The sequence below is a fragment of the Ceratotherium simum genome, chromosome 35, assembly GCF_057802395.1.
Source record: "Ceratotherium simum simum isolate JZ-2026a chromosome 35, ASM5780239v1, whole genome shotgun sequence".
Taxonomy (NCBI): Eukaryota; Metazoa; Chordata; class Mammalia; order Perissodactyla; family Rhinocerotidae; genus Ceratotherium; species Ceratotherium simum.
This window is the reverse complement of record NC_141934.1, coordinates 8,159,896-8,184,171: the sequence shown is the minus strand read 5'-3', so window position 1 is coordinate 8,184,171 and position 24,276 is coordinate 8,159,896. Positions and strand designations below refer to the sequence as shown.

Sequence of the window (24,276 nt, the reverse complement as noted above, 5' to 3'; positions counted from 1 at the left end):
AAAAGACCCAACTATATGCTGTCTACAAGAAACCCAGTTGCAACATAACAATATAGATAGGTTAAAAGTAAAAAGATGTAAAAAGATATATCATGCAAATACTACTTAAAACAAAACTGAAGTGGCTATGTTAATATCAGACAAAGTAAACTTCAAAAAGATCAAGACAGATAAAGAGACACTGCATACTGTTAAAATGGTCAATTCACCATGAAGACATATGAATCCTAAATATGTATGCACCTAACAACAAAGCTTCAAAATATATGAAACGAAAATTAATAGAATTGAAAGGAGATGTACACAAATCCACAATTTTAGTTGAATACTTCAACACTCCTCTCTCAATAATCAACAGAACAAGTAAATAGGAAATCAGGAAAGCGTGTAAAAGAATTGAAACCACCACCAATCAACTGGTCCTAATTGACATTTATTGAACACGACATTCAAAATAACCTTTTTTTCCCAAGTGCACAGGAAGGATTCACCAAGGTTGACCATATCCTACATCATAAAGTAAACATTAACAAATTCAAAATAAATGAAATCATACATTATATGTTCTCTGACCATGATGGAATTAAACTAGAAACGAAAAACAGGAAGACAGTTGCAAAATTTCCAAATACTTAGAAATCAAACTACACACTTTTAAATAATACATGAGTGAAGGAGGACATTTCAAGGGAAATTAGAAAATATTTTGAAATAAACAAAAATGAAAATGAAGTATATCGAACTTTGCGGGGGGCGCAAGCGGTTAAGTGCACGCACTCCGCTGCAGCAGCCCGGGGTTCGCCAGTTCGATCCCAGGTGCGCACCGATGCACTGCTTGTCAAGCCATGCTGTGGTGGCGTCCCATATAAAGTGGAGGAAGACGGGCATGGATGTTAGCCCAGGGCCAGTCTTCCTCAGCAAAAAGAGGAGGATTGGCAGATGTTAGCTCAGGGCCAATTTTCCTCACAAAAAAAAAAAAATTTTGCGGGATGCAAGTCTCAAATCAATAATCTAAGTTTCCAATTTATGAAATTAGAAAAAATAACAAAATTAACTCAAAGCAAGCAGAACTATGGAAGTAATAAAGAGCAAAAATCAATGAAATAGAGAACAATAGAGAAAAAACACAAGGTGGGTAGTTCTTCAAGATGATTTTAAAAATGGATAAATCTCTAGCCAGACTAACAAAGAAATAAAGAAAGAAGACAAATTATCAGTATGAAGAATGAAGAGGTGATATTACTATAGACCCTGCAGATAATAAAGGAATACTACAAACAAATCTACATGCATAAATTTGACAATTTAGATGAAATGGACCTATTTCTCAAAAATCACAAGCTACCAAAACTCACTCAAGATGAAACAGATAACTTCAATAGTCTTTATTTGTATTTATTTATTTATTTAATTTATTTATTTTAGGAAGATTGGCCCTGAGCTAACATCTGTTGCCTAACATCTTTTTTCCTTTTTTTTTCTCCCCAAAGCCCCAGTAGATAGTTGTGTGTCATAGTTGTACATCCTTCTAGTTACTCTATGTGGGACGCCACCTCAGCATGGCTTGATGGGTGGTGGGTAGGTCTGCACGCAGGATCCGAACTGGCGAACCCCAGGCCGCCGAAGTGGAGCGCGTGAACCTAACCACTACGCCACCCGGCCAGCCCCTTGAATAGTCTTTAACTATAAAAGGAAATGAATTCATTGTTAAATCCTTCTGAAAAAGAAATCTCCAGGTCCAGATGGTTTCACTGGTGAATTCTACCAAACATTTAAAGAAAAAATAACACCAATTCACACCTCTCTTCCAGAAAATAGAAGAGAAAATACTTTCCAACCCTTCCTTAACCTAATAAAGGACAACTACAAAAACCCTGTAGCTAACATCATAGTTAATGGTAAAAGACTGAACACTTTCTAAAATCAGGAACGAGGCAAGAATGTCTATTCTCACCACTCATATTAATCATCATCCTGGAAGTTCTAGCCAGTGTAATAAAAAAAGAAATCAAAGGCATTCAGATTGGAAAGAAAGACATAAACTACTTCTATTTGCAGATGACATGACTGTCTACATGTAGATTGCCAAGGAATCTACAAAAATGCTCTTAGAATAAGTGAATTTAGCAAGGTCACAGGATATAAGGGCAACACAAAATTAACTGTACTTCTATATACTAACAATGAACAATTGGAAACCAAAATTAAAAAAAAATTTTTTACAATGCCCTTTCTCAAATGAAATATTTAAGTATAAATATAATAAAATATATAAGATCTGTATGCTGAAAACTACCAAGCACTAATGAAAGACATCAAGCACCTAAATCAGTAGGGAGACATACCGTGTTCATGGATCAGAAGATTCAATGGAATCTTCCTCAAATTGGTCAATAGATTTAACATAACTTCAATCGAAATGCCAGCAGGTTTTTTATTGTTGTTGTTGATATAGACAAGTTTATTCTAAAATTTATATGGAAAGGCAAAGAAACTAGAATAATCAAAACAATTTTTTGACAAAGAAGAAAATTGGAAGACACATTATCCAATTTTAAGACTTACTGTAAAGCTACAGTAATCAAGATAGTGTGGTATTAGTGAAGAGAAAGACACATATATTAAATAGAACATAAAGAGTCCAAAAATAGACCTACGGGGAAAGGCAGCTCAATGGAGAAAGAACAGTCTTCAACAAATGGAGTCGAAACCATTAGACATCCATATGAAAAAATATGAACCTCAAACTAAACCTCACACCTTTTAAAAAAGGATCATAGAAATAAGTGAAAAATTTAAACTCTCAAACTTTAAAATATTAGAGAAAATCTTTGTGATCTGGGGTTAGGCAAAGAGTTGTTAGACATGATACCAAATCCAGAAAAGGAAAAATTGGTAAGTGGCACTTCATCAAAATTAAAAACTTTTGCTCTGCAAAAGATACTTTTAAGAGAATGAAAAGACAAGCTAGACTGGGAAAAAATATTTACAAATCCATATCTGACAAACGACTTGTATCCAGAATTTATAAAGAATTCTCGACATTCAACAGTGAAAAACTAACCCAATTTAGAAATGGGCAAAAGAGTTGAATAGATACTTCACCAAAGATGGTATGTGGGAGGCAATTAAGCACACAAAAAGATGCTCAACATCACTAACCATTAGGGAAATGCAAATTAAAACCACAATGAGCTAACACCACACACCTATCAGAATGGCTACAATAAAAAATACTGGCGATACCAAATACTGGCAAGAAACTGGATCTCACAGTGGAATACAAAATGGTATAGCCACTCTGGAAGTCTGGTAGTTTTTTGTAAAGTTAAACATAACCTTTACCATATGACCTGGCAATCCCACTCCAAGATATACACACTAGATAAATGAAAACTTATGTTCACATAAAAACCTATATACAAATTTTTATTCAAAATTGCCCAAAACTAGAAACGACCCAAATACCCTTCAATGGGTGAATGTAAAACAAACTGTGGTACATCCATACAATAGAATACTACTTAGCTGTAAAAAGTGACATGTATGAATCTCAAAGATATCACACCGAAAGAAGCCAGTGTCCGAAGATTACATCCTCTATGATTCTATGTATGTGACATTCTGGAAAAGGCAAATATATAGGGATGGAGAATAGATCAGTGTTTGCCAGATGCTGGGGTGGGGCAAAGGCTTGACTACAAAGGGGCAGCATAAGGGAATTTTTTGGGTGATGGAACTACTCTGTATCCTGACTGTGGAGGTAGTTACAAAATGTGTTAAAACACATAGAACTGCACATATGAAAAAGTTGATTTTATGGTATGATAATTTAAAATTTTTAAAAATGGAAACAAAATGTATCCAAATAAATTTATCTGTAAAATGCTGTAAAAGAAATTTTTCATCCGGGTTTCTTCCATAAAGGCTGCTTTGTGAGGGCTCTGCTACACCAGCCCTGGTGTTTGTGGGTCTGTTTATTCATCTGTAACATGAGAAGATCAGTCTAGAACACTGATTTTCCTTCTCCCTCCAACCCTAAAATTGCACCCCTGGGCATGCCCTTTGTGGAAGTGGGGGTGGGGTAGGTTTGGAGAGAAAGGACAGTGGACCTCCACCTCCACTCCACTCTGGACCTGAGTAGTTGTGCTTTTGTCTCATATATTGTTTGTCTGAAAACCTCTGGATTATAATAGCTGGACTTGAGCTAGATCCTCAGGCCCTTGGGGCCTTTGAACAATACTGGATTTGGGGGCCTACTGGTGGGGCCCACTCATTTGCCCCTTTGGCACGTGCCCCCGTGGACTCGTGGCTTAGCCAGACCAGGGCACTGGCTCTAACGGTCAGCGATCTAAACAAGGCCTTTTGGGGGAAGTTGGAAGTGTGCTCCTTGCTTTAGGACCCCCAGGTTGCACACTGATTAAACAAAAGGGGAACTCTGAAAAGGCTTCAAAGTCTAGGCCTCCTCTAAGGTAGGGTCTGAAAGGACTTAAACCATTTTTTTTTTCACACAGGATGACTTTTAGGAAGAGCACTTTGTAAACAATAAAGGGCTGTGCACAGATGGGGGAACTGCCGTTATAAGACTGACTGTGCCGACCCAGAGCAGCAGGGCCAGAGCACCATTTATGACGCGAGCTGCTGGTTACACTAAGCACCTACCACGTGCCAAGCACTGTACTAAGGAATCATTGACTCTTCTCGACAATCCTGTGAGAAAAGAGCTGTCATTGCTTGGACAGATGAGGAAACCGTGGCTCCAAGAGGCCTCAGATCACATGGGGAAGAAGTGACAAGGTTAGATTCTGGTCTGCAGCTCCAGCCTTCCGAGCGAAGGCCTGTTAGAGGGGGGCCTATGTCAGGCCAGCTCTCCACATGTGCCCCAGAGAAGGAGACTAATGCCACATTTCATCAAAGGCTGGTAGGCCATCACCAAGGGCACTTTGAGGCCAAGTACAACAGCACTCAAAAAAATATTTTTAAAAAATTTTATATAGTGGAATGCTTTCTTTGAAAACTATCTTATAAGTAAATCCAATCTAGAAAACCAGGGTTGGGTCCCTGTGGCTGGAGGTGGAAGCAGGGTTGTCCTGGGGCCCCCAGGGCTCCTGGAGTACCGGTTGAAGGCCACTTACCCAGTAGGTTGGCATTTACTGTGAGAAGAACAGGAGGTGTCATGATGCTTAAGGTTCTGGTTTTGGGTTAGAAAAGAATGAGGTGGGACTGTGGCAGACTCACTCCTGGGTTAGTCAGGCTGGGGAGAGCTGCAGGATTCCAGGCTTGCCATAACACATTGGGCATTGGTCTATTTGACTTGGGCACCACCTGCCTCACCCTCCCCTTTTGCCAGTAGCCAGGACCTGTCAATCATAGGGTAGGAAACTTATCTTCACCATCTTACATTTAGTAAGTTTAATCTTTAAAGATATGGATTACAAGGTTACAGCTGCAGTACTCTTCCTTTTTTCTTGCCCTTATAAAAGGCATCATCTGGATTTTTCTGCATCAACAAAAGTAGAACGTTCAAGTTCAGATCTTGGTGTTGGATCAATGGCAGATCGGCACCTCTGGCCCCAGTGCAGGTGCTGGTGGGATGGCTCACAGTGGAATCATCAAACGGACCTCCTTCTCGTAGATGTCAGGGATCACCCCCATAGGGGAGCTGACCATGTGCACAGTGTTCTTGCCAAACAGCTGGAACTCATAGTGGATGAGCTGCTCCCAAAAGCCGTTGTTGGGCCGGATAATGGGCCGGCAGGACTTGGTCCACGTGTGGGCGTCCAGCAGGGACATGGCGTGGTACTTCATGAGGTAGGCGAGGCACAGGGCAGCTGAGCGGCTCACGCCGGCGGCACAGTGCAGCAGCGTGCGGCCCTGTTTCATCTCCACACTGTGGATGTGGTCGGCGATGGGGTCAAAGAAGTCACAGAGACGTGAGACAGGCGTGTCGGCCACAGGCACCTGCATGTACTGGATGTCTTCGTATAAGGTGTTCATCACCTCCACCGAGACGTTGATAACCGTGGTGATGTGGTTGCTGGAGAGCATGAGCTTGTTGTTGGCGGCCACTCCATTGCTGATATACAGGCTGCTAGTGATCTGTGAGAGGCCGCTGACCGAGGGCTGCCGGAACTGAACCGGGAAGGTACACGGGGGTGCTGTCATCAGGCTGGTGGGTCAGTGGCCCGTGAGGCATAAAGGCTGCATCTTTCTGCTAGGCTGCGTCATGGAAAACTGCAAGGAGGGAGAATGTTTAGAGGGCAGGAGCCCAGCTGGGCCAGCAAGCCAATCTCAGGGGATTTCTGGGAAATGGAGGGATGGGCCTATAGCAGAATTCCCCAAAGTGGTTCTCTGACCATCACAGAAGGATTACCCAGGGAGCTTATTAAAAATACAGATACCCAGGCTCCGCCCCAAACCCACTGGGTAGGCTCTCAGGGTGAGGAGCATGAATCTGCATTTTCAGCATGCTTCTCAGGAGCTCTAATGTGCGCTGTCCTACCAGACAAAGAGCAAGCCCCTGAGCCTGACACTCCCTCCCTTGAGCAGCCCCACATGTCTAGTTGGGCAGGCTGACTTGTGTCCTTCAGCTGTGCCCTGGTCAGACTCTCCTTCTAGGCTTACAAAGCCCTCTTCTCCCTTCTCTTCAAAATCCTCTCCTTCCTTCCAGCCCCTCTAAGTGGGAACCACATGCATAGTCTCCATCCTCAGTCCTCAGACTTTATGCTCAAATCATGAGATTCTGGGTTCAGTGACATGAACCCAGAGCCCACTGTGCTGGGAGTCACTGGTGGTATAAGAGAGAGGAAGGTCTCAGCTTCCCCGCTCCAAGAACCATCTTTTTGAAGAGACAGCATGTGCCCATGTGAAACAGATGTCAAATTACAGACTCCTACATCAGTAACCACGCTCTGCACCTTGCCGCTAAGGAGGGCTTGGGGAAGAGGGTAGCTGAAAGCCTCCTGGAGGCCAGCATGAGGGGCACTGCAGCAGCCCCCAGGGGCAAATACAGAGGGACCTCAGGTAGACAAGCCATACCAGCACAATGCTGTGTGCAGCAGGGGTGTGGCATGCACCCCAGGGAGGGGCAGACTCTCACCTTCTCCTAAGAAATCCCAGGCCCCTCACTCTCTCTTGAATAAAGCTGCAAAAATATCACATCTTCACGTGCTTCAGTGCAACAGGAGCATTCGGATTTAGAGCAAACCTCTCAAGGCCAAATGGCAGTCTTCACCCAGCACAGACAAATGAGGAACAGAAGTTCTGTTTCCCTGATTAGTATATTTAAGTGGCTGCCCCCTGTCAGAATAAGATGGAGCCTCTTAGCTTGGCTGTCAATGCATTTGTGGCCTGGCTCCTATCCCACTCTCCAGGTTCCTATTAGCCTTTCCTACATCCTGAAGGGCCCCAGCTAGGCTGAGCCACTTGCAGTTCCATATGGACCTCTGGTCCTCTCTGGCCCGGGGCTTTTGCCTTTGCTGCTGTCTCAGCCCAGAACCCCTGTTCCTTATAAGCCTGTCAGATCCTGATCTGTTCCATTCAGCCCTGGTGAGCCTTGGGATCTTAGCCAAGGGTCACTTTCTGAGGGAAACCTCCTGGGACCATAGCTCTCCCCACATTTGATCAAGTTCCTGCTCCAGGAAGGCCCCATGTGTTCTCCTTCCTAACACTTCCTGAAGACGTGGTTTTGCCTTGATCTGTCTGTGAGTTCTATGGGGATATCACTGTGTCTATCTTCACTCCTACTGTATCACCAGTGCCAAGCTCCATGTCCCCACAAGTAGGTGCTTGATAAATTTTTGTGGAATGAAGGAATGACTCCAACAACCATGACTCTGCCTTCTGAGAGGTTTTCTGGAAAGGATGAGTTCTCTGGCCACGTTTCTCTAGAATTTTGGGGAGGGGCTGGCTGGACATGAGGGTCGTTCCTAGTCTGCTGGAGAGGAAGGACAAAGGCTGCATAGGCAAATCCTACCTGTCAGTGCCCCGGGGTCAAATCCATCAGGCTGACCCCAGGAAGGGCAGATGGGGCTGGTTTGTTCTAACAGTCATGTGAGGGCAGGGAAAAAGCCCCTCCCCAAACCCAGTTGGAAGCCTAAATGCTAAGGGATGTTCTGGATCCTCATCATCCAAAAACCGAGAGAGAAGTGGACTGGGGGCCCCCAAAACTAGTGTCCAGTGGGCAACAGGAATAGGGGAGACTGCTGTTCATCACAGCGACAGAAAGTCTGCAGAGGAGACACTGCTCTATAAGATGAGGATAGCGATGGGAGGAGAATTATCTTCATGTTAGTCAAGAAGTATTTATCAGGCACTGTATTAGGTACTGAGGATACTGAAATGTACATGACAGCCATGGCCCTGTCTCTTACAGAGCTCAAAGTCTAGTGGGAGAGACAGGCATTAAATAGGCAATTACAGGTGCAACAGAGTTGGCAGACAGGGATAACAGTGCCTACCTTATAAGGATCTTCTGAGGATTAAATGAGGTAACACCCAGGCAGTGTTTAACACAGGGCCTGGAACAGGGTGAGCCCTCTGTAAATGATAACCATTCTTGCTGTTGTTAGGAAAGTTAAAATACAGGGCATTACGGAAGTGAAGAGTAAGGGGATTTATTTCAGGCTCGGGGCCAGAGAGTTGCAAAGATCGCCTGAAGAATGACACAAAGATCTGAAGAACATTTAGCGCGAGGGGGAGAGAGGTGGGGAAATAGCGACTCCGCAGTTCAGATTCACCATTTTATAGCCTACAAAGCCTTTGGCTTCCCTCATCTGGTTCCATCTCCAAAGCAACATAATACGCCGGTGTCTGGAGCTAGTATCTCCATTTTACACAAGGGGAAAATGAGGCAGAGAGGTGAAAAGGACCTGTCTAGGGTCATAAAGTAAGGTCCGAAAGCCAGTCTTTCTGTTCTCATTCTATGAGGGAAAAGTCGGCAAACACCACGGGGCGTTCGTTAATACTGTTATAAAGGTGGAACAAAGTCCACATTTGACCAGAACGAGGCGCCGCTTGCTGGGGTGAGCCAGGTAGGTTTCCTGGGCAGTTGGTGTTGGAAGAGGCTTCTTCGCCTGCTCAGTGTCAAGACTCCGACTATCTTACCTCTCTCCTGCGGGCGGGAGGGCAGGTTCGTTCACGAAGCAATCGCACACGAAGCCTTGGCCGAAGGTGTCAGGGAGAGACAAGACGGGTCACGACCCGAGAGCCACAATCCCTGCCGGCCGGGCGCTCTGGTTTCCATAGCAATGGTCCCTCGTCGCGGGGAGGAATCGACTTCTTCGGAGAAACCCCGGCTTCGTCTCCCTCCTTGGAGCTGCCCTGCCCGGACTCACCTGGTTACCTGCCCCGCGATCACGCGGGAACCACAGCAGTCGTGAACAAGCAGTAGGATCTGCTCAGCGCTCTGCAGGCCAACCCGTCTCGCCCAGCCCGTCTCCACGGCAACGCTCCGTGTCGCAACACGGCGGCCGCCGAGGGACAATCCTGCCGCGTCCGCAGCTTCTCGCGCTCCGCGCGCCGCTGCAGCCCCCCTGTCGTGCCGCTGTCTCGCGTCTCCCCGGCAACGCGCTAGTCTCCGCGTACCGCGTCTGCGCAAGGCCTCACTCCGCGTCTGCTCGCGCCCACCGGGCATGGCTTCCAACCTGGCTGCCCTTCCCGAGTCGTTCTCGAGCGTGGAAGACCCGACTACTCAGCAGCCCAGGCCCACGGTCACATGGAACCTGGGCTCGTCCACGGCGTCTGCGGCCGCCGTCCAGGCGACCACCAGTTCCCGTACCAACCCGGCCTCGGCCTTCGTCCGGCGCAATAAGCTCGGCAGCTGCCCCGAAGTCAACGCAGGGGCCCGGCCTCAGATCTGCTTCCTGCGGCCGCGGACCGCGAAGCCGCTGGTGCTTTTCAGGTGCGGCCCGGGTGCGCAGAGCGTTCGTCAGACCCCGGCTCCCCTGGGGGAGCCCGAACTCCCTCAGACCCCCCGCTCCCTCAGCCGGCCCCTGGGACCCCGGCCCTGGCTCTCCCGGAGCCTTGTGCTCCTTAGAGCCCGGCCCTTTCTTTGACCCCAGGAGAGTCTGAAATTCTCACAGACGGGGGCCCCAGCTCCTTCCCAGTCCAGCTCTTCCCACCCCCAGGAGGCCGGGGGAAGCCGAAATTCCCGCCTCCAACCCACATAGCCGAATCGCCCGGCCCTATAGGCTCCCAGGCTTGACATCGCGTAGCCCGAGGGTCCCCAGCGCCCTTTGGGCTGAGCCTTGAATTTCCTTAGAGCCAGGCGAGGCCCGGGACCCCTCAGGCCTGACTCCTCTCTCAGCCTCTACGTTCCCCAGTGGCCCTGGGGAAGCCCCCAGTTCCCTAGGCCAGGTCCCGGTCCCCGCCAACCCCAGTTTCCCCTCCCCCCTTCCGTGTCACAACCGCCGTCACAGCATCCTCCAGGCTCCCACCGAGGCCTTGCTCTGGAAAGCAATTTGGTTCAAAATGATTATTATTTATTAATTGAAAGGGAATATTTCCAGTCACTGCCTTTTTTTTTTTTCCTTCCCAGGAAGTATTGGTAAATTTGGTGCACCACTGAGTGGGTGAAGATTGTTTTATGTGTCTTTAAATATTTTAGGTCTTTTTTTTTTAACAGGATTTGGGGAACTTGTACGTGAGCATCTTCATCTCTAAACCAGCCTTTTCCATCACCTCATACCTTTGCTGTTAGAAAAATGTAAACGGGAGGTTGGGGACGTTTGTTTCTACCAGTTTGTAAATGTAAAAACATTCATAAAACTATAGTGCCAAATTGGCTGAAAATTAATTAGAAAAAAATTTTTTTAATCCTTCAAAATGTTTTATCCTTTAAAAATTGTCTATTTTGTCATATCAAAGTACTATACACTTATTATGGAAAAATCAGACAAGACAGGGAAGCAAAATGAATGGCCAGAGACAATCACTGTTAATGTTTTGTTGTATATTGTTCCATATCCATTCATATATATGTACTACAACATGCTTACACATTTTGGGGCGGGGTGGGGAATATGTCACAAAAAAAGTTTACTATTTTGTGACTTGCTTTTCTCCCCCACCTAACACATTATGGATATCTGTTTTATTTATAACTGCATAGTATTTTATTGTATGATCTAACCACAATTTATTCAGTTGCTACCCTATTATACATTTATATAGTTTCCAAGTTTTAGAAAGAAGATATGAGCAATTATTTTTAAGTGGGCAAAAACATTTAAAGGTACATAGTTGCAAAACCACTTCGTGGTGTAACCAAATTATCAAAAAGTGAAAACTCAGTGCCTTGTATTATCCATTTTTGACCCATTCCTCATTTTGACCAAATTGTTGTCTCTGGGTTCACCTGGAGCCCCTGGGTCCACTCCACTCCACCCCACCCCATCTTCTACCTCTCACCCTCCAGAGTCTCCTCAAACCTTTATCCATCCCAAATTTTCCTCACTTTTCTAGACTTTTTCCAAACCCTTTTCCCTTAGAATTCCCCTGTTAACCAACCTAACCTCTGTCCAAACTCTTTATTCTTTTTTCCCTGCTTCCTCTGACCTCCCCACCCTGGCCCTGATCTCCCTTAGACCTAGGGTCTGGAGCCAGGGCCTCCCACCCCACCCTCCTTCAGATTCATCCCTCTGAACCCTACCCTACAACTTTTGCTTCTCTCTTCTAAGACCCCCACCTCCTGTTTCATCCTGCATTTTCTCCTTAAGATGATTGCGCCTGCGGATAGTTCTAAGTCCCTATTGACACTTCTCTTTTGAATTGCTCGGGGCCTTTCTACATCCTTCTCAGGATGGCTTTTCCTCTCAGTATCCAAAAGACACCCCTTTAGTGCATGTTTTCCACAAGAAGAAACCTAGGCCTACTCCCTTGCTCATCTGATAATTGTGACAGAGCTGTGCCTCTTCCAAGAAATCTGGGGAAGCCTCAGCTACTATCCCAGGACCCCATCAAATCAGGCCTTGTCCTAGCCCTGGCCCCAGCCATCTCAACCTGTACCACCTTCCCCTTCCCTCTCCAGCTTAATGAATGCCAGTGAAGCAGCGGTGAAAAAATTTTTACCCAAGAGCCGCTTATCTCGAGTGATTACTCGTGACAACCTCTGTGCACAACGAATCTATGAGATGGAGGTAAAGTCGTCACCAGCATTTGCATTAGAGGGTGTTAGTGGCTTGACCCATGTTCATTTCACTCTCCCTGATACCTTGGGTTCATTTCACTCTCCCTGATACCTTGGGGGTAGATCACAGATCTTAGAGGTGATAGGGAGCCATCAAGGTGCTCTATGCAAGCCCCATTTTACAGAGGAGGCAATTGAGACTCGGGGTTACTGATTGCTCAAGGTGTCACAGCTGTTCCTGGGCCGAGTCTCTTGGCTCTTGTGGCACTTTTTTTCTCAAAGCACGTTACCTTTCTATTTAGGGAATCTGTGAATGGATTCCTGTTATCTCCCATAAAAAGAAGTCTTAGGTCCTACAGCTTGCAGTGGCACCAATGCAGTTTGGTTAGTTTTTTCCTTCAGGGATTATCCCCCATTTTCCATATGAGAACTGAGTCTCTTCTACTTTTTGCTTACGGACAAGTAGGGTTTGACCTGCTTACCCAAAAGCCCTCAGAAGAAGGGGAGGGAAATCACAGTGCCAACACCCCACAGACTCTGACTGATTAATTCATTAAGTGTATGTTTAGGGCCTGCTTGGCACAGGCACTGTTTTGGGCACCAGGAAGAGACTAGTGAATACGATGGACTCTGAGAACATACTTGTTTCTTCAAGCCGAGCAGGAAGCTGCTGCCCCCTTGACTCTCGAGCTTCCTTTCGTGTTCCAGGGCCGAATCTGGATGGGCCCATGGAATTATGACATCAAAAAGAGTGGGGGAGGCTTAAGAGATGGCGTCAGATCTTAAGGGGCACAAAGACCAAAAGGAGAGTGGAGGCCTGGGTGCTTGTCCCTCTGCTAAACTTCCCATGGTATGGTGTAGTGGAAATTGGGTGGACTTGGGGATGAGCAGGCCAGCTTTGTGTGACCTTGGGGAATCACAGTTCCTCCAGGACTCTCTTCTCATTTGTAAAATGGGATCCATTAGGATCCTCTCAGTTGCAGGTGATACGAATTGAACTTGAACTAGTTCAAGCAAAATAGCGAATGAGGAGTTTACATAACCAAGGGTGGACAGGGCAGGGTCACCAATATTGGGGATGAGAGAAGCCAGGGGCTCCAATACCATTGGATATGTCCTCTACTCTCCCTCTTCATCTCCTTTTCTGCTTCTTTCTGCATGTTGGCATCATCGTCAGGCTGGCTGTCCCTGGGGAGCATGGCCACAGGAAGCCCTGGCCTGTAGTCCAGAAAGGAAATGGAGTGCTTCCCCTGTTGCTTGAGTTAGACAAATCCTGGAGAAGGACTCCATTTGGCCCCACTTGGGTCACGGGCCTATTCACGCCCCAATCACTGTGGCCAGGTGGTGCAGGCCATCCTGACTGGCCCGGGATGGGTTGGGGGCCAGCCCCTATAACCAGTAGATGGGAAGAGATTGTACCTCTGGCAAGTGGGGTGAGGATTTCTGAGATCCTGTAACTGGAAACTCTCTTGAGTTGGCTTTATATGTACCAGAGGGCTGTGCCATCCTCCAATCATTCAGAAGTTCTCCCGTTAAAGCTATATTGGGCCCATATGTGTTTTAGGTCCTCAACGTCCATTATGTATTATTATCTCATTTAATAATTCTGGAAACTGAGGCTCAGAGAGATGGAGTAACTTCACTAAAGTCACATGGTACATTGTTGCATGTTGCAGAGTTGCAGACTCAGGTCTGACTGACCGTGGTACAGGACATTCTCCCTTAAGGACAGGGGCTGTCTTCGTGTTTGTAAACCCAGTGACTTGCTGAGGACCTGGCTTGTAGGAACTCAGTGGATTTGAGAGGCCTGAGTGGCAGCTTGGCAGTGTTTCTGTCCCCCCCAAAAAGTGCTTACATTAGGGCAAGAGGCAGCTTCGGTTAGCCGCTCATTTCTCAGGGCCTCAACGAGGACAGCCAAGATCTAGTGTCTTGGGAATCCTCTGAGCAGTGCTCTGAGAGCAGTGGATGATGACTGGTATTCCTTCATCTCTGGCTGCGGTTCTCAACTGGGGACGGTTTTACCCCTTAGGGAACATTGGCAATGTCTGGAGACATTTTTGGTAGCACGAATGACAGTGGGGTGGTGCTACTGGCATTTGGAAGGTAGAGACCAGGGGTGCTGCTAAATATCCTACAATGCACAGGACAGCCCCCCACCACAAAGAATTACCTGACCCCAAAGGTCAATAGTGCCAAGGTTGAGAGACCCTGGTCCATAGTGAAAATGAAATCACTCTCTGCCGTAGAAGTATTTGGACATGTGTCCCCCAACCCTGAGTGTGGTATAGTCTGTGAAGCCCTGTGGCTGATTTTTCTTAGTATCCTCTTCACATCTAGCTCATTGGAGTAAATAAATGGATGAGTAAGACAAAAGATATGCCTTCCTAGAGCTTATGGTCTTGTTGGGGACAGGACAGAAATGATGTAATAGAAGAAATAAGTAGAGTTCAGTGTGATGTAGGGGATGTCACCAACAATATGTGGGAAGCACCAAATGGGTAATACAGATAGAGTGATAGGAGTTAAGGAAGTGGAGAGGAACTAGATGCACCCTTTCTCCACCCACCCCCCACCCCTCCTCTTTCTAACCAGTCTTCAAATAGAGGTGTTAAGGCCAATATCAGGTTCCTGTCAGAAGGTACCACAGGAGGTATCTAGCTCAATGCCCACATTTTACAAATAAGAAAATGCAGGCTCCCTGTGAGTCAAAGTATTTATGGAATATTGGATCAAGCTGGCACATTTTCCATCCCCATATCAGCGGCACAGATGCCTCTTGCTATGAAGTAGCTTCTTTATCTTAACTGCACCTCTGTTTTTTGTAAGATAAGAGCTTCAGACAAGACCAAGAAAAAGATGGGCCACTTGTATGACCACCTGAAAAAAAAGTTCATGATGGAGCAGCTCAGAAAGCTGGGGCGCTGGAGACGGGAATTCCTGAACATCCAGCAGTACCTGGATAGTATCCGAGGGTGTGAGTTCCAGCTGCAATTCCATCCTAACAAGAAAAGGCGGCCACCCTAGTCGAGGCAGAATGATCTGCCCCAGAGCTATGACGACACTAGGGTGAAGGGAGAAAAAGAGCTAGAAACCAGCCAGCCTACACTGTTGTAGAACAACAATAAACCCAGGCGAGCGGACAATGGAGCACAAAAACCCTCAGCAATTCTGATATTCCTTGCCCCCGCCCTGTCCCCTCTGTTCTGGTGAAGGAGTCCTGTAGCTGCCCAAGTGGAAGAGGCCACATCAAGCTGGCTTCCATGGTTAAGGCAAAGATCGACCTTCAGTACCCACACATCTGAGGTGAAATGCCAGGCCAGGTGCACTGGGACATTGGTACCTTAGATGAGAAGGGCTCGGTAATGCCACTGCCTGGCATTCCAGGGGTAAGGAGATCAAGGTGGGGCATCAGACAGACCTGGGTTAAGTGCTATTTCTGCCATCCATCAGCTTTGTGACTTTGTAACCTCTCTGAGCCCCTGTTTTCTTATCTGAAAGAATGGGGTAGTAGTGAGGGAACCTGCCTCCAAGAACTGGCACGAGGATGTGGACTGCTTGGCCCAAGGCCCATCATTTCCAATGGCTCTCATCATGATGGCTCCAGTTGGCTTCCAGCCTTGCTAGTCCTTACTCCCTGGCCTGCCTGCTGTCCCAACTAACCCTGACTTCACATTGTGCCTTTACTTGCACAGGCCCCTCATCTAGAATGCCTCTTCAGCACCTCAGGGCTCTCAGGAAACTCTCTTCATCCTTCAAGGCTTATCTCAAGGCCACTTCTCCCTCACCTACTCAGCAAAGCTTCTCAGACCTCCTTCTGCCTCCTGCCAGCCCCTTTCCCCACCCTGCCTAAGCCACATGGGTTTCCCCTCCCCCCTGAACTTGGATTACCTGTGGTGGCTTCACTCTGCCTTGTTTGGTAGCTGTTGGGTATTTGTCCCAACCCCTGATTAGATTGTACAGTCTTTGAGAGTAGGGAGCAAGGATCCTCCAGATTCAGGTCAGGCCTCTTCTGTGACACTTCCCCCACCTGGGCCCCGTAGAAAAGGCCACTCCTTCCTGTGCCCGCACCTCTGTACCCAGGGTGGAGTTGCCATTTCTTGTTTGCTCAGGTGTTTTCCCTGACCAGGTTGTGAATGTCTTGATGGCAGGGACGCTGACTTATTCATCTTTTTAACCACAATGCCTAGTAAATGGAGTACTCACTCAATGTTTTTGGAATAAATGACTATCTTATTCCTTTTTGTATTACAGCTTTAACACAGTACACAGAGTAAGGGCCTGGTACATATTTTTTAACTTAACCAAGTCCCCTCATTTTACAGATGAGGAAACTGAGGCCCAGAGAGGTGACCTGACTTGCCCAAGGTCACTCAGCGAGTTAGCGGCAGAGAACTAGAAGCAGGTTTCCTGACTGCTGTGGAGTGGTCATTCTGCATCACCACAGCTGCTGGGTAAGGACCTCAGTCCTCTTAGTGGCTTTCGGAAGTCCTCCTCGGAAAGTCCTCCTCATTCATCTTCATCTTCATCCTCATCCCGCCCCTCCAGCCTTGCTGCCTGGTGCTGTTTGGCAGGCTTTCCTCTAAGCTGAATCTCATCGAGCCGCCAGCCCACCAGGGGCTGGGGCAGGGGTAGGGAGCCAGATGTTTATGGTTTTTCTGTTTTCCCCCTTTATGGTCTACCTTTGAGAACTGGAGCATGCTACTTTTCAGTGGGAGCCAAAACAGTCTTTTTCTAGGTTCTTTTCTGTTTTCTTGGCTAAGCGCAACTGATTACAATAATTAATTTTAAAGATTTAAGTTTTGTTATGCAAGTAATATGATCACATTTACCCAAAAAAACTCTTCTATTAGATCAACCACTGCTAGCATTTTGGTATATTTCTTACAGTTGCTGTATTTGTTTCGTTTCAGTAATTCTTTCTTTCCTTGGTACTGTACGTGGAAAGGGGAAAGGCTTTGAGTCTTCAGAGGGCCTGCAGAGCAGCCCCAGCCCTTCTTTTCTCCAAAATGTCTCCAGGAACTTTCCACCTCCTAGATGTCGCCTAATGCAGCCTCTTTGAACCTTACCCCAGTCTAGCCTCCAGCCATATGCACCCTTCTCCCCTGGATGGCTGGCCTTAGCTGAGGGTCTTTACATCCTCATTCTGTGGCCCAAAGGACTGGAGAGCCCCTGGGAGTGGAGTGGGTGAGGAGTTGGGATGTCAGCCTAATGAGTCACTTTATAAGCCACTAACTCACCTCTGATTGTGTGGACTTGGTCTTTCCGTTTTTGCATTAAAAACCAGAGGACGTTGCATTTAAGTAGAGAACAAGAAGTGATGAAATTCTGGAGAGGCTGCTTAATTGTTGGGAGTGGAAAAGAAGATTAAAGGGAAGGAAAATCAGTGAGGGAAGAGGGGAGAATGGAGGGGTGTTGGATGGGACAATATTGTTTGAGAAATAGAATCTTGAAGCTAAGGAGGGGTTTAGAGATTCTTTAGTCCAGTGGATACACATATGCACGCGCACACACACACACACACACACACACACATACACACACACACACACACAGGGAACTCTTAGTTCAGATAAAATCTTAACAGGAAGCCTATTCCAGTAATCAAAACTATTGACCTATTAACATTTATTGAGCACTCATGTGCCAGGCACAGGCTCAGCTCTTTTCAAAGATGATTCATTGAATCCTCCCAACAACAATGTAGGTAATTTTCTTAACCCTGTTTTATAGATGAGAAATTGAGGCTCAGAGAGTAAGAATCCTGCCTGAGGTTGGGCAGCTAGTAAGTAACAAAGCCCACCTCAAGCCTATCTCACTCCGAAGACCATATCCTAACCACAACATAAGTTCCCTATCTTATCACTCTGGTTGGGAGTGGAGGACCCAGGACCTGGAGCCCTCTGGAGGATGATTTCACAGATGGTGTTGCGGGAGCCACAGCTGTAACATCAGCTACCTGAAGTGAGCTATTTAACAGAGAGCTGGACTAGCATTTTGATTAGGTCTCCAAAATGCTAGTTTCCCTTCTACCAGGTGGCTAAGAAGAACTTGCCACCCATTCTGGGATGGATAGGCTATTAGGTAGAGTTAAGCTGGGTTAGGGAGATGTGGACGAGGGAGATGCTCACCCAGGAAGTGGAAGAATGAGACACAGGTGTCCTCACCACTGCCCATTAGCTGTGAAAAGATGCTCTCAGTGTTGCCCTCAGGAAATCTTTGTGGAATATCCTTTGTGTCTGAAGAACTGTGCTGATGGCAGGGGACGGGTGAATAATACTCTCTTAAAGGGATCAAGTGTGTTTGAGGATACTCTCTTAAAGGGATCAAGTGTGTTTGAGGATACCTTTAGTTCTTGCTGAAAATACATTTCATTCCTTCCTCCCCTAGCACCAAATGCATGTCACTATTTTAGAGTACTTCAAAAAACTTCCCAATTTAGAAAACTTGCTGAGTGCACAGTGGACCTTGTTCTTTCCCTCTCCAGAATTTCTCCACAACCTGGAACAAAAGGAGGGAACTTCTGTTTACTGAGCACCTGTTACGTGCAAAGCCATTTTATAACTTACCTTATTCTTATATCTTACCTTGTTCAGTCCTCACAACAACACTTGTCGGGCATCACACCATCTTACAGGTGAGAAAACCAAGGCACAGAGAGGCTAAGGAACCTACTCAGAGTTACTAGGTTTGACCCAGGGTGCGAGACACATAGGGCATGCTCTTCCCATGCCATCCAGCTGCCCTGGTGATCCTCAGCGTCATTGCTAGCATCAACCTCAGTTTCAGCCGCTGTGGGCCACAGGAACTGCTCTGTGAAGGATGTCCATGTTGTAGGCCTCCCGTTCATGGCCCTGGCCCCTGACTTTCTTCCTAGGCTACTGTTGTTGACCATGGTGGTCAGTGACACGACGAGGGGGAGTCTTGGATGAGGACTCGTTCTCCTTATGGCAAGTCCCAGCTCAGGGCTGTCGGTGGGGGGACAGTGGCTTCAGAACCCCAGGAGGTGGCTGTGGAGCAGCCTGCCAAGGGGTGAGACAGCTGGAATTACAGGGGCAGCTTGTCCGGGAGCAGGGGCCGGTCAGGTAGCTGCTACTGTTGCAGCTAAGAGTGATCCCAAAGTTCTTATGTGTCCTCCCATCTGTCTGTCCATCCAGCCATCCAGCCATCCATCCACTCACCTGTCCCTCTGTCCATGCGGCCCTTCAGCACACAATCAGAACACAAAGGTGGGGGAACTGGTTTTCTTGTTTGCTGTGACACTTTTCACTTTTTCTGATCAGTGTGGGGAAGTGGGATAACTTCCCAACTGGAAGTGCCTCTGCCCTGATTCACTCTGACCTTGGGCAATTTACCTCTCCACTCTGAGAGTTTGGGAAGCTGGAAAAACCTTAGAGCTGCCTTGTACAGGTCGTTTCTCCTATTTTACCAGCAGGTAACTGAGGCTGGGAGTGGGGAATTGCCAAGGTCAGATAAGGAATTAGTAGTGGATTTAGGACTGGATGCCAGGGCGCTGCCAGTTATTTGTAAAGTGGGAATGGGAATCCTGGCTCTCCTCACCTCCTGGGGTTGTAGGGAGGACTCCAGGAGGTAAGTGGTGGGAAAGCACTTTGAGAAGTGACAACACCAGACCAGAATGTCCCAGAGATAGATCCCAAGCCCTGGCTGCTGGGCCAGGACAGATCCCACAGTGACCACAAGAGGTCAGCAGACACTTGTGCCCTCAGCTAGGATCTGCTGGAAGGCACATGCCTGTATGTCAGGGTCTTGGAGGGAGGCCAAGTCATTTAATTCCTGGGGACCCCTAGCACAAACAAGAGGTATGGACACATCCCAGCCCAGCTCCTTGTTGAAGTGTTACTCTGGGTATTATAATTCAGAGCCCGGTCCAGCTGCTGACTTTGGAACTCTGCCAGGCTATGAGGGCTGAGGGAGCAGGCCTTGGACTGTGACCCCCTGCCTCCCCCAGTAACCTTTCTTTGGGCTTCAGCTCTCCCACGTACAACTGGTGTCTGATCTCTGCACTTCCTACCAGTTCTCAGATCCTGAGATGTGGCACAGGGCTTTACACACATAATGCTCCAAAAATACCTGCTAAGTGGATGAGAGCAACTCCTGTTCTGAGCAAAGCCAGAAAAATCCAAGCTTATACAAAATGATAATTCAGCGTGAGTTTTCTTTACTAATGTATTTATCACTTGACAAATTGATTCCTGATGGGATTCCTTTAGCCAATCTGCTCATCGGGGAGCATTTTCAAAGGTTCTGTCACCAAGTCACTGTCATTCAAGTGCACATCCCCCCTGGATTGAGTTGGGTCTCTCAGCTGCTGGAACTACCCCAAGCCAGAAGCTTTGTGTGTTGGTCTTTCTCAGTTCTCCCTGTCGCTCGCCGACACTCACTTTCCATTTCAGCGTGTGTTTAATGAGCTCCCCTTGTGGCCCAGGCACTGATGTGGGTGCTGGAAATCATCTGTGAACGAACCTGATCAAATCCCCTGTCCTCATGGAGCTTATGTTTGAGCAATCCCTAGGGAAAAGAAATGAATCAGATGAAAACCCTGCCTGCTGGTGGCTGGTGCCTTTTTTGGGCTCTACAGGGAGAATCTGTTTGTGCTGCATTTTCCCCTTCTGCCCTTTGGCCACTGGAAATGCTGCCCACAAGCCTTGAGGGCTGTGTGAGTCCTCATCCCTCGCTGCTGCAGTGAGGTTTCGTTCATCTGATGTGCGTGGGCCCTGCAGTCAGGTGGCTCAGTTGGAATCTCAGCTCTGCCTGTCAGGAGAAGTCATATCACCCTCTCAGAGCTTCAGCTTCCCATCTGAAAACCAGGAATAATTGTAGTATCTACTTCAGGGGCTTGTTCTGAGAACTCAGTGAGCTAATGCTCGTCAAGAACCTCACATGAGGCCTGGCACCTCATGAGGTACATGTGAAGGGGGTTGTGGTGGCGATTATGACTGTTGTGCTGTACTTGGAGTTGACATGTAAACCTCAAGAGGCAGCCTGGTGCAGAGGAGTGAGCCCTGGAATAAGGATCTAAAGATGGGGGTTCAGCTTCTGTGACTCCTTATTTGCTCTAGACCCTGGGCAACATAGATCCCATCTCTGAGCCTTGGTGGACTTCTCTCTTCCCTCATATTTCAGTTAATCCCCTAGGAGGAGGAAGTTGGACTGAGATACATCTATAGCCTATTAGGGACCTTGTAGCCTCCCTAAGTCAGTGAGTGCCTGTTGGAGACCTGGTCATGGAACAATGGTCGGTCACTGGGGCCTGAACCAAGCCTTCTTCAGATAATTCTAGGGGGGCTGAGTGCACAAGCTCTACAGGGATGAAATGGTCATGGGGAAAAATTGTTCCTTAGCTTTGTTCAAAGGGCAAATTAGAGGACTGGGAGGGCCTGATCCTGTGGAACCTAGCTTTCCAACTTTATTTCCCATTCTTCCTGGGAGCCAAGTTTCGTGAATTCTCTCTCTTCTTCAAAGAAACTTCTTGGTTTTCTACTTCTGAACCTTTGATCTACTGTTCACCCTGCTAGGAATACAGCCCTCCCTCACCTCCACCTGAGGAAATTCAGCTCATACCCTTTGGGGCCTGGCTTCTGGTTCACCTTCTTCACAGAGCGCTGATGTGAGCTCTTCCTTCCTAGACTGGACTCAATCCATCCGTCTCGCATACCTTGTGCCCTCATCATTCACTAACCTGCCTTAGTTCTCCATTCAGACCAGGAGCTCCTGCCAGGCAGGGGCTGGACAAGTTGGCAAAACGGAGGCTTGGCTACCCCTTTCTTTGTGCAATTGGCATCCTGTACCACCAACTGTATTCTCTGGAGCTCTCAGGTCACTTCCAAAGTGTTTTCTATTTTCTTTTTCCTTCTGTTGCTTCAGAGATTCTGCATACTCCATCACTGAGGAATCATTGACTCCCCAGAAAGGTTTTCAAACAAAACCTATGATTTCTATCATGCTAAGCAGAGGGCAAAGCAGAGGTTGCTAACTCATAGTCCTCCTGGGGCCGGCAGCAAGGGTGTTGACTTTAATCAACACCGTGTTTTTCATGTGGTTGCATTTAAGCGCTTTGGGTGGTATATACAAGCTCTGGTTAGCCACAGCTCCCACCCACCACTGCTTATTGTCCTGAAGCCAAGTGCATTTACTTCCTTGGCCCCTGAAAACATGTGAGTTTGTGATTGCCCCAAGGTGTTAGAACATAGGTTCCTTTAAAATATTTAACTAGTTTGTAAAACTTTGAAATTGTAATACATGTACTATATACAAAATTGAAGTATACAGGGTATATAATGAAAGGAGAATTTCCCTCTTCCTCCTCTCTGGGGCCACTCCGTTAATAGTTTCTATGCATCTTTCCAGAAATGTTCTAATAGCACAGGTTCTTAAGATGAAGTTTATGGTCTTCATAAATTGTATGTAAAATTTTAGGTGTAAGTGCCCATTTGTGTATTCTTTTTTTTTTTTTTGTGAGGAAGATCAGCCCTGAGCTAACATCCATGCCAATCCTCCTCTTTTTTTGCTGAGGAAGACTGGCCCTGAGCTAACGTCTATTGCCAATCCTTCTCCTTTTTTTGTTTTCTCCCTTTTTCTCCCCAAAGCCCCAGTAGGTAGTTGTATGTCATAGTTGCACATCCTTCTAGTTGCTATATGTGGGATGCTGCCTCAGCGTGGCTGGACAAGCAGTGCGTTGGTGCGCGCCCGGATCCGAACCCGGGCCGCCAGTAGTGGAACGTGCGCGCTTAACCGCTAAGCCACGGGGCCGGCCCCCCCCATTTGTATGTTCTGTAGGTTTCCTCATAATTTTCATGGGGTCCACGATCCCCACATTAAGAACCACTGACTTTGAGACTTCTAGTTCAGGATGTTTGACTAGCACCCATGTTTCCCTCCCATCCTTCTTGAGACCCCACTGAAATAAAAGTATAGAAAATTCAAAAAGTACTAAACACTCAATAGCAAAGAAAACTAGAAAGACTTTATTCAACAAATATTCATTGAATTCATATCACATGCCAAGTCTCCTTGTAGGCCCTGATGACAGAGCAGTCAAAGAAATCTGACAAAAATTCCTCCTGGAGCTTACATTCTAATAAGAGGAGACAGAAGTAAACCAAATAAATCATTTGGAAGGTGACAAATGCTGTGGAGAAAAAGAGAACAGTTAAGAGGGCTTGGGAAGGCCATGTTGGGGGAGTTTCAATTTTTTTTTTTTTGCTGCGGAAGATTCACCCTGAGCTAACATCTGTGCCAGTCTTCCTCTATTTTGTATGTGGGTTGCCACCACAGCATGGCTGCTGATGAGTGCCGTAGGTCCACACCTGGGAACCAAACCCAGGCTGCTGAAGTGGAGCACACTGAACGTAACCACTAGGCCACTGGGCCGGCCCCAGAGTTTCAGTTTTAATAAAGATAGATCATGGATGATTGGAAATTTCAACAAGTGCTTGGAATATGGAAAAAAGATGAGAGCGCTTGATGAATGAAACGGGGAAGCAGGAGCTGAAATCATTCTCTTGACCAACTAAAGAGGAGGTGGGAGCAGTTGGCTTAAAAGAACCCAGGGAGGCTTTGGGCTTAAAGTCCACAGGTTACAGAAGAGGGTAGGAAGGAGAACGGGGAACTAAAATGGAGGATTTTATTCCTTAAACTGGTTAGTGAGCCCATGGATGTCTTGTATGGTTATTCATGTGCATTACATATATTTTATAATATGTGTCTACTTTTGTATCTACTCAGTATATAATAAGCATAGAGTCACACACAGCCTGGGGTGGGGATGGGGAGATAACTGCTGCAACCCACTGCCCTACCCCTTTGCAAACTCAGGTTTGTGAAGTGCAGGTTAACATTTCTTCCAAGCAGAAAACAGTATGGCTCCTCTCTGAGGAAATTGAATTAAATATCTGAGGGCAGTAGGGCTTGCAGTGTGGATGTTGGCACCACAGAATACAGCCCTCCTGACTCTGCTGTTTATGATTCTGCCCCACACAGAGCTTCCAGCCAGATATTCTCACTTAGCAAAGGGACCAGAGGTAAGACAGACCTAATTGCATAATAGCAGAGGAAACCTACACCAACTCATTTTACAAGATACTTGCTAAGGGGCATATAGCCAGAAAGCAGCCAACCTGGGATTTGAACTG

The 24,276-nt window shown here is 46.9% G+C and overlaps 3 protein-coding genes across 4 annotated transcripts in view; 2 read left to right on the top strand and 1 right to left on the bottom strand.

Annotated features, from left to right (window-relative positions):
* Window positions 1-417: 417 nt before the first annotated feature.
* Window positions 418-9,455, bottom strand: DUSP18 (dual specificity phosphatase 18). Its single transcript, XM_004429774.3, has 2 exons — window positions 9,106-9,455; window positions 418-6,234 (listed from the first exon to the last, which is right to left on the bottom strand). Exon 2 carries the CDS (start codon window positions 6,163-6,165, stop codon window positions 5,599-5,601), a length of 567 nt encoding a protein of 188 aa, XP_004429831.1. The 5' UTR covers window positions 6,166-6,234; window positions 9,106-9,455; the 3' UTR covers window positions 418-5,598.
* Window positions 9,456-9,605: 150 nt separating this feature from the next.
* On the top strand, window positions 9,606-16,427 carry C35H5orf52 (chromosome 35 C5orf52 homolog). The gene is made up of 3 exons (XM_004430100.3): window positions 9,606-9,901; window positions 12,029-12,137; window positions 14,954-16,427. The coding sequence occupies exons 1-3, from the start codon at window positions 9,633-9,635 to the stop codon at window positions 15,149-15,151; spliced, it is 576 nt and encodes a 191-aa protein (XP_004430157.1). The 5' UTR covers window positions 9,606-9,632; the 3' UTR covers window positions 15,152-16,427.
* Window positions 16,428-16,449: 22 nt separating this feature from the next.
* OSBP2 (oxysterol binding protein 2) overlaps window positions 16,450-24,276 on the top strand; it is a 190,709-nt gene continuing 182,882 nt past the window's right edge. Inside the window, exon 1 of one of the 2 annotated variants that reach the window (XM_087423957.1) lies at window positions 16,450-16,578. The gene's annotated coding sequence lies outside the window, so the exon portion shown is untranslated. The remainder of the gene's footprint in view (window positions 16,579-24,276) is intronic. The other variant, XM_004429773.3, reaches the window with a different exon arrangement.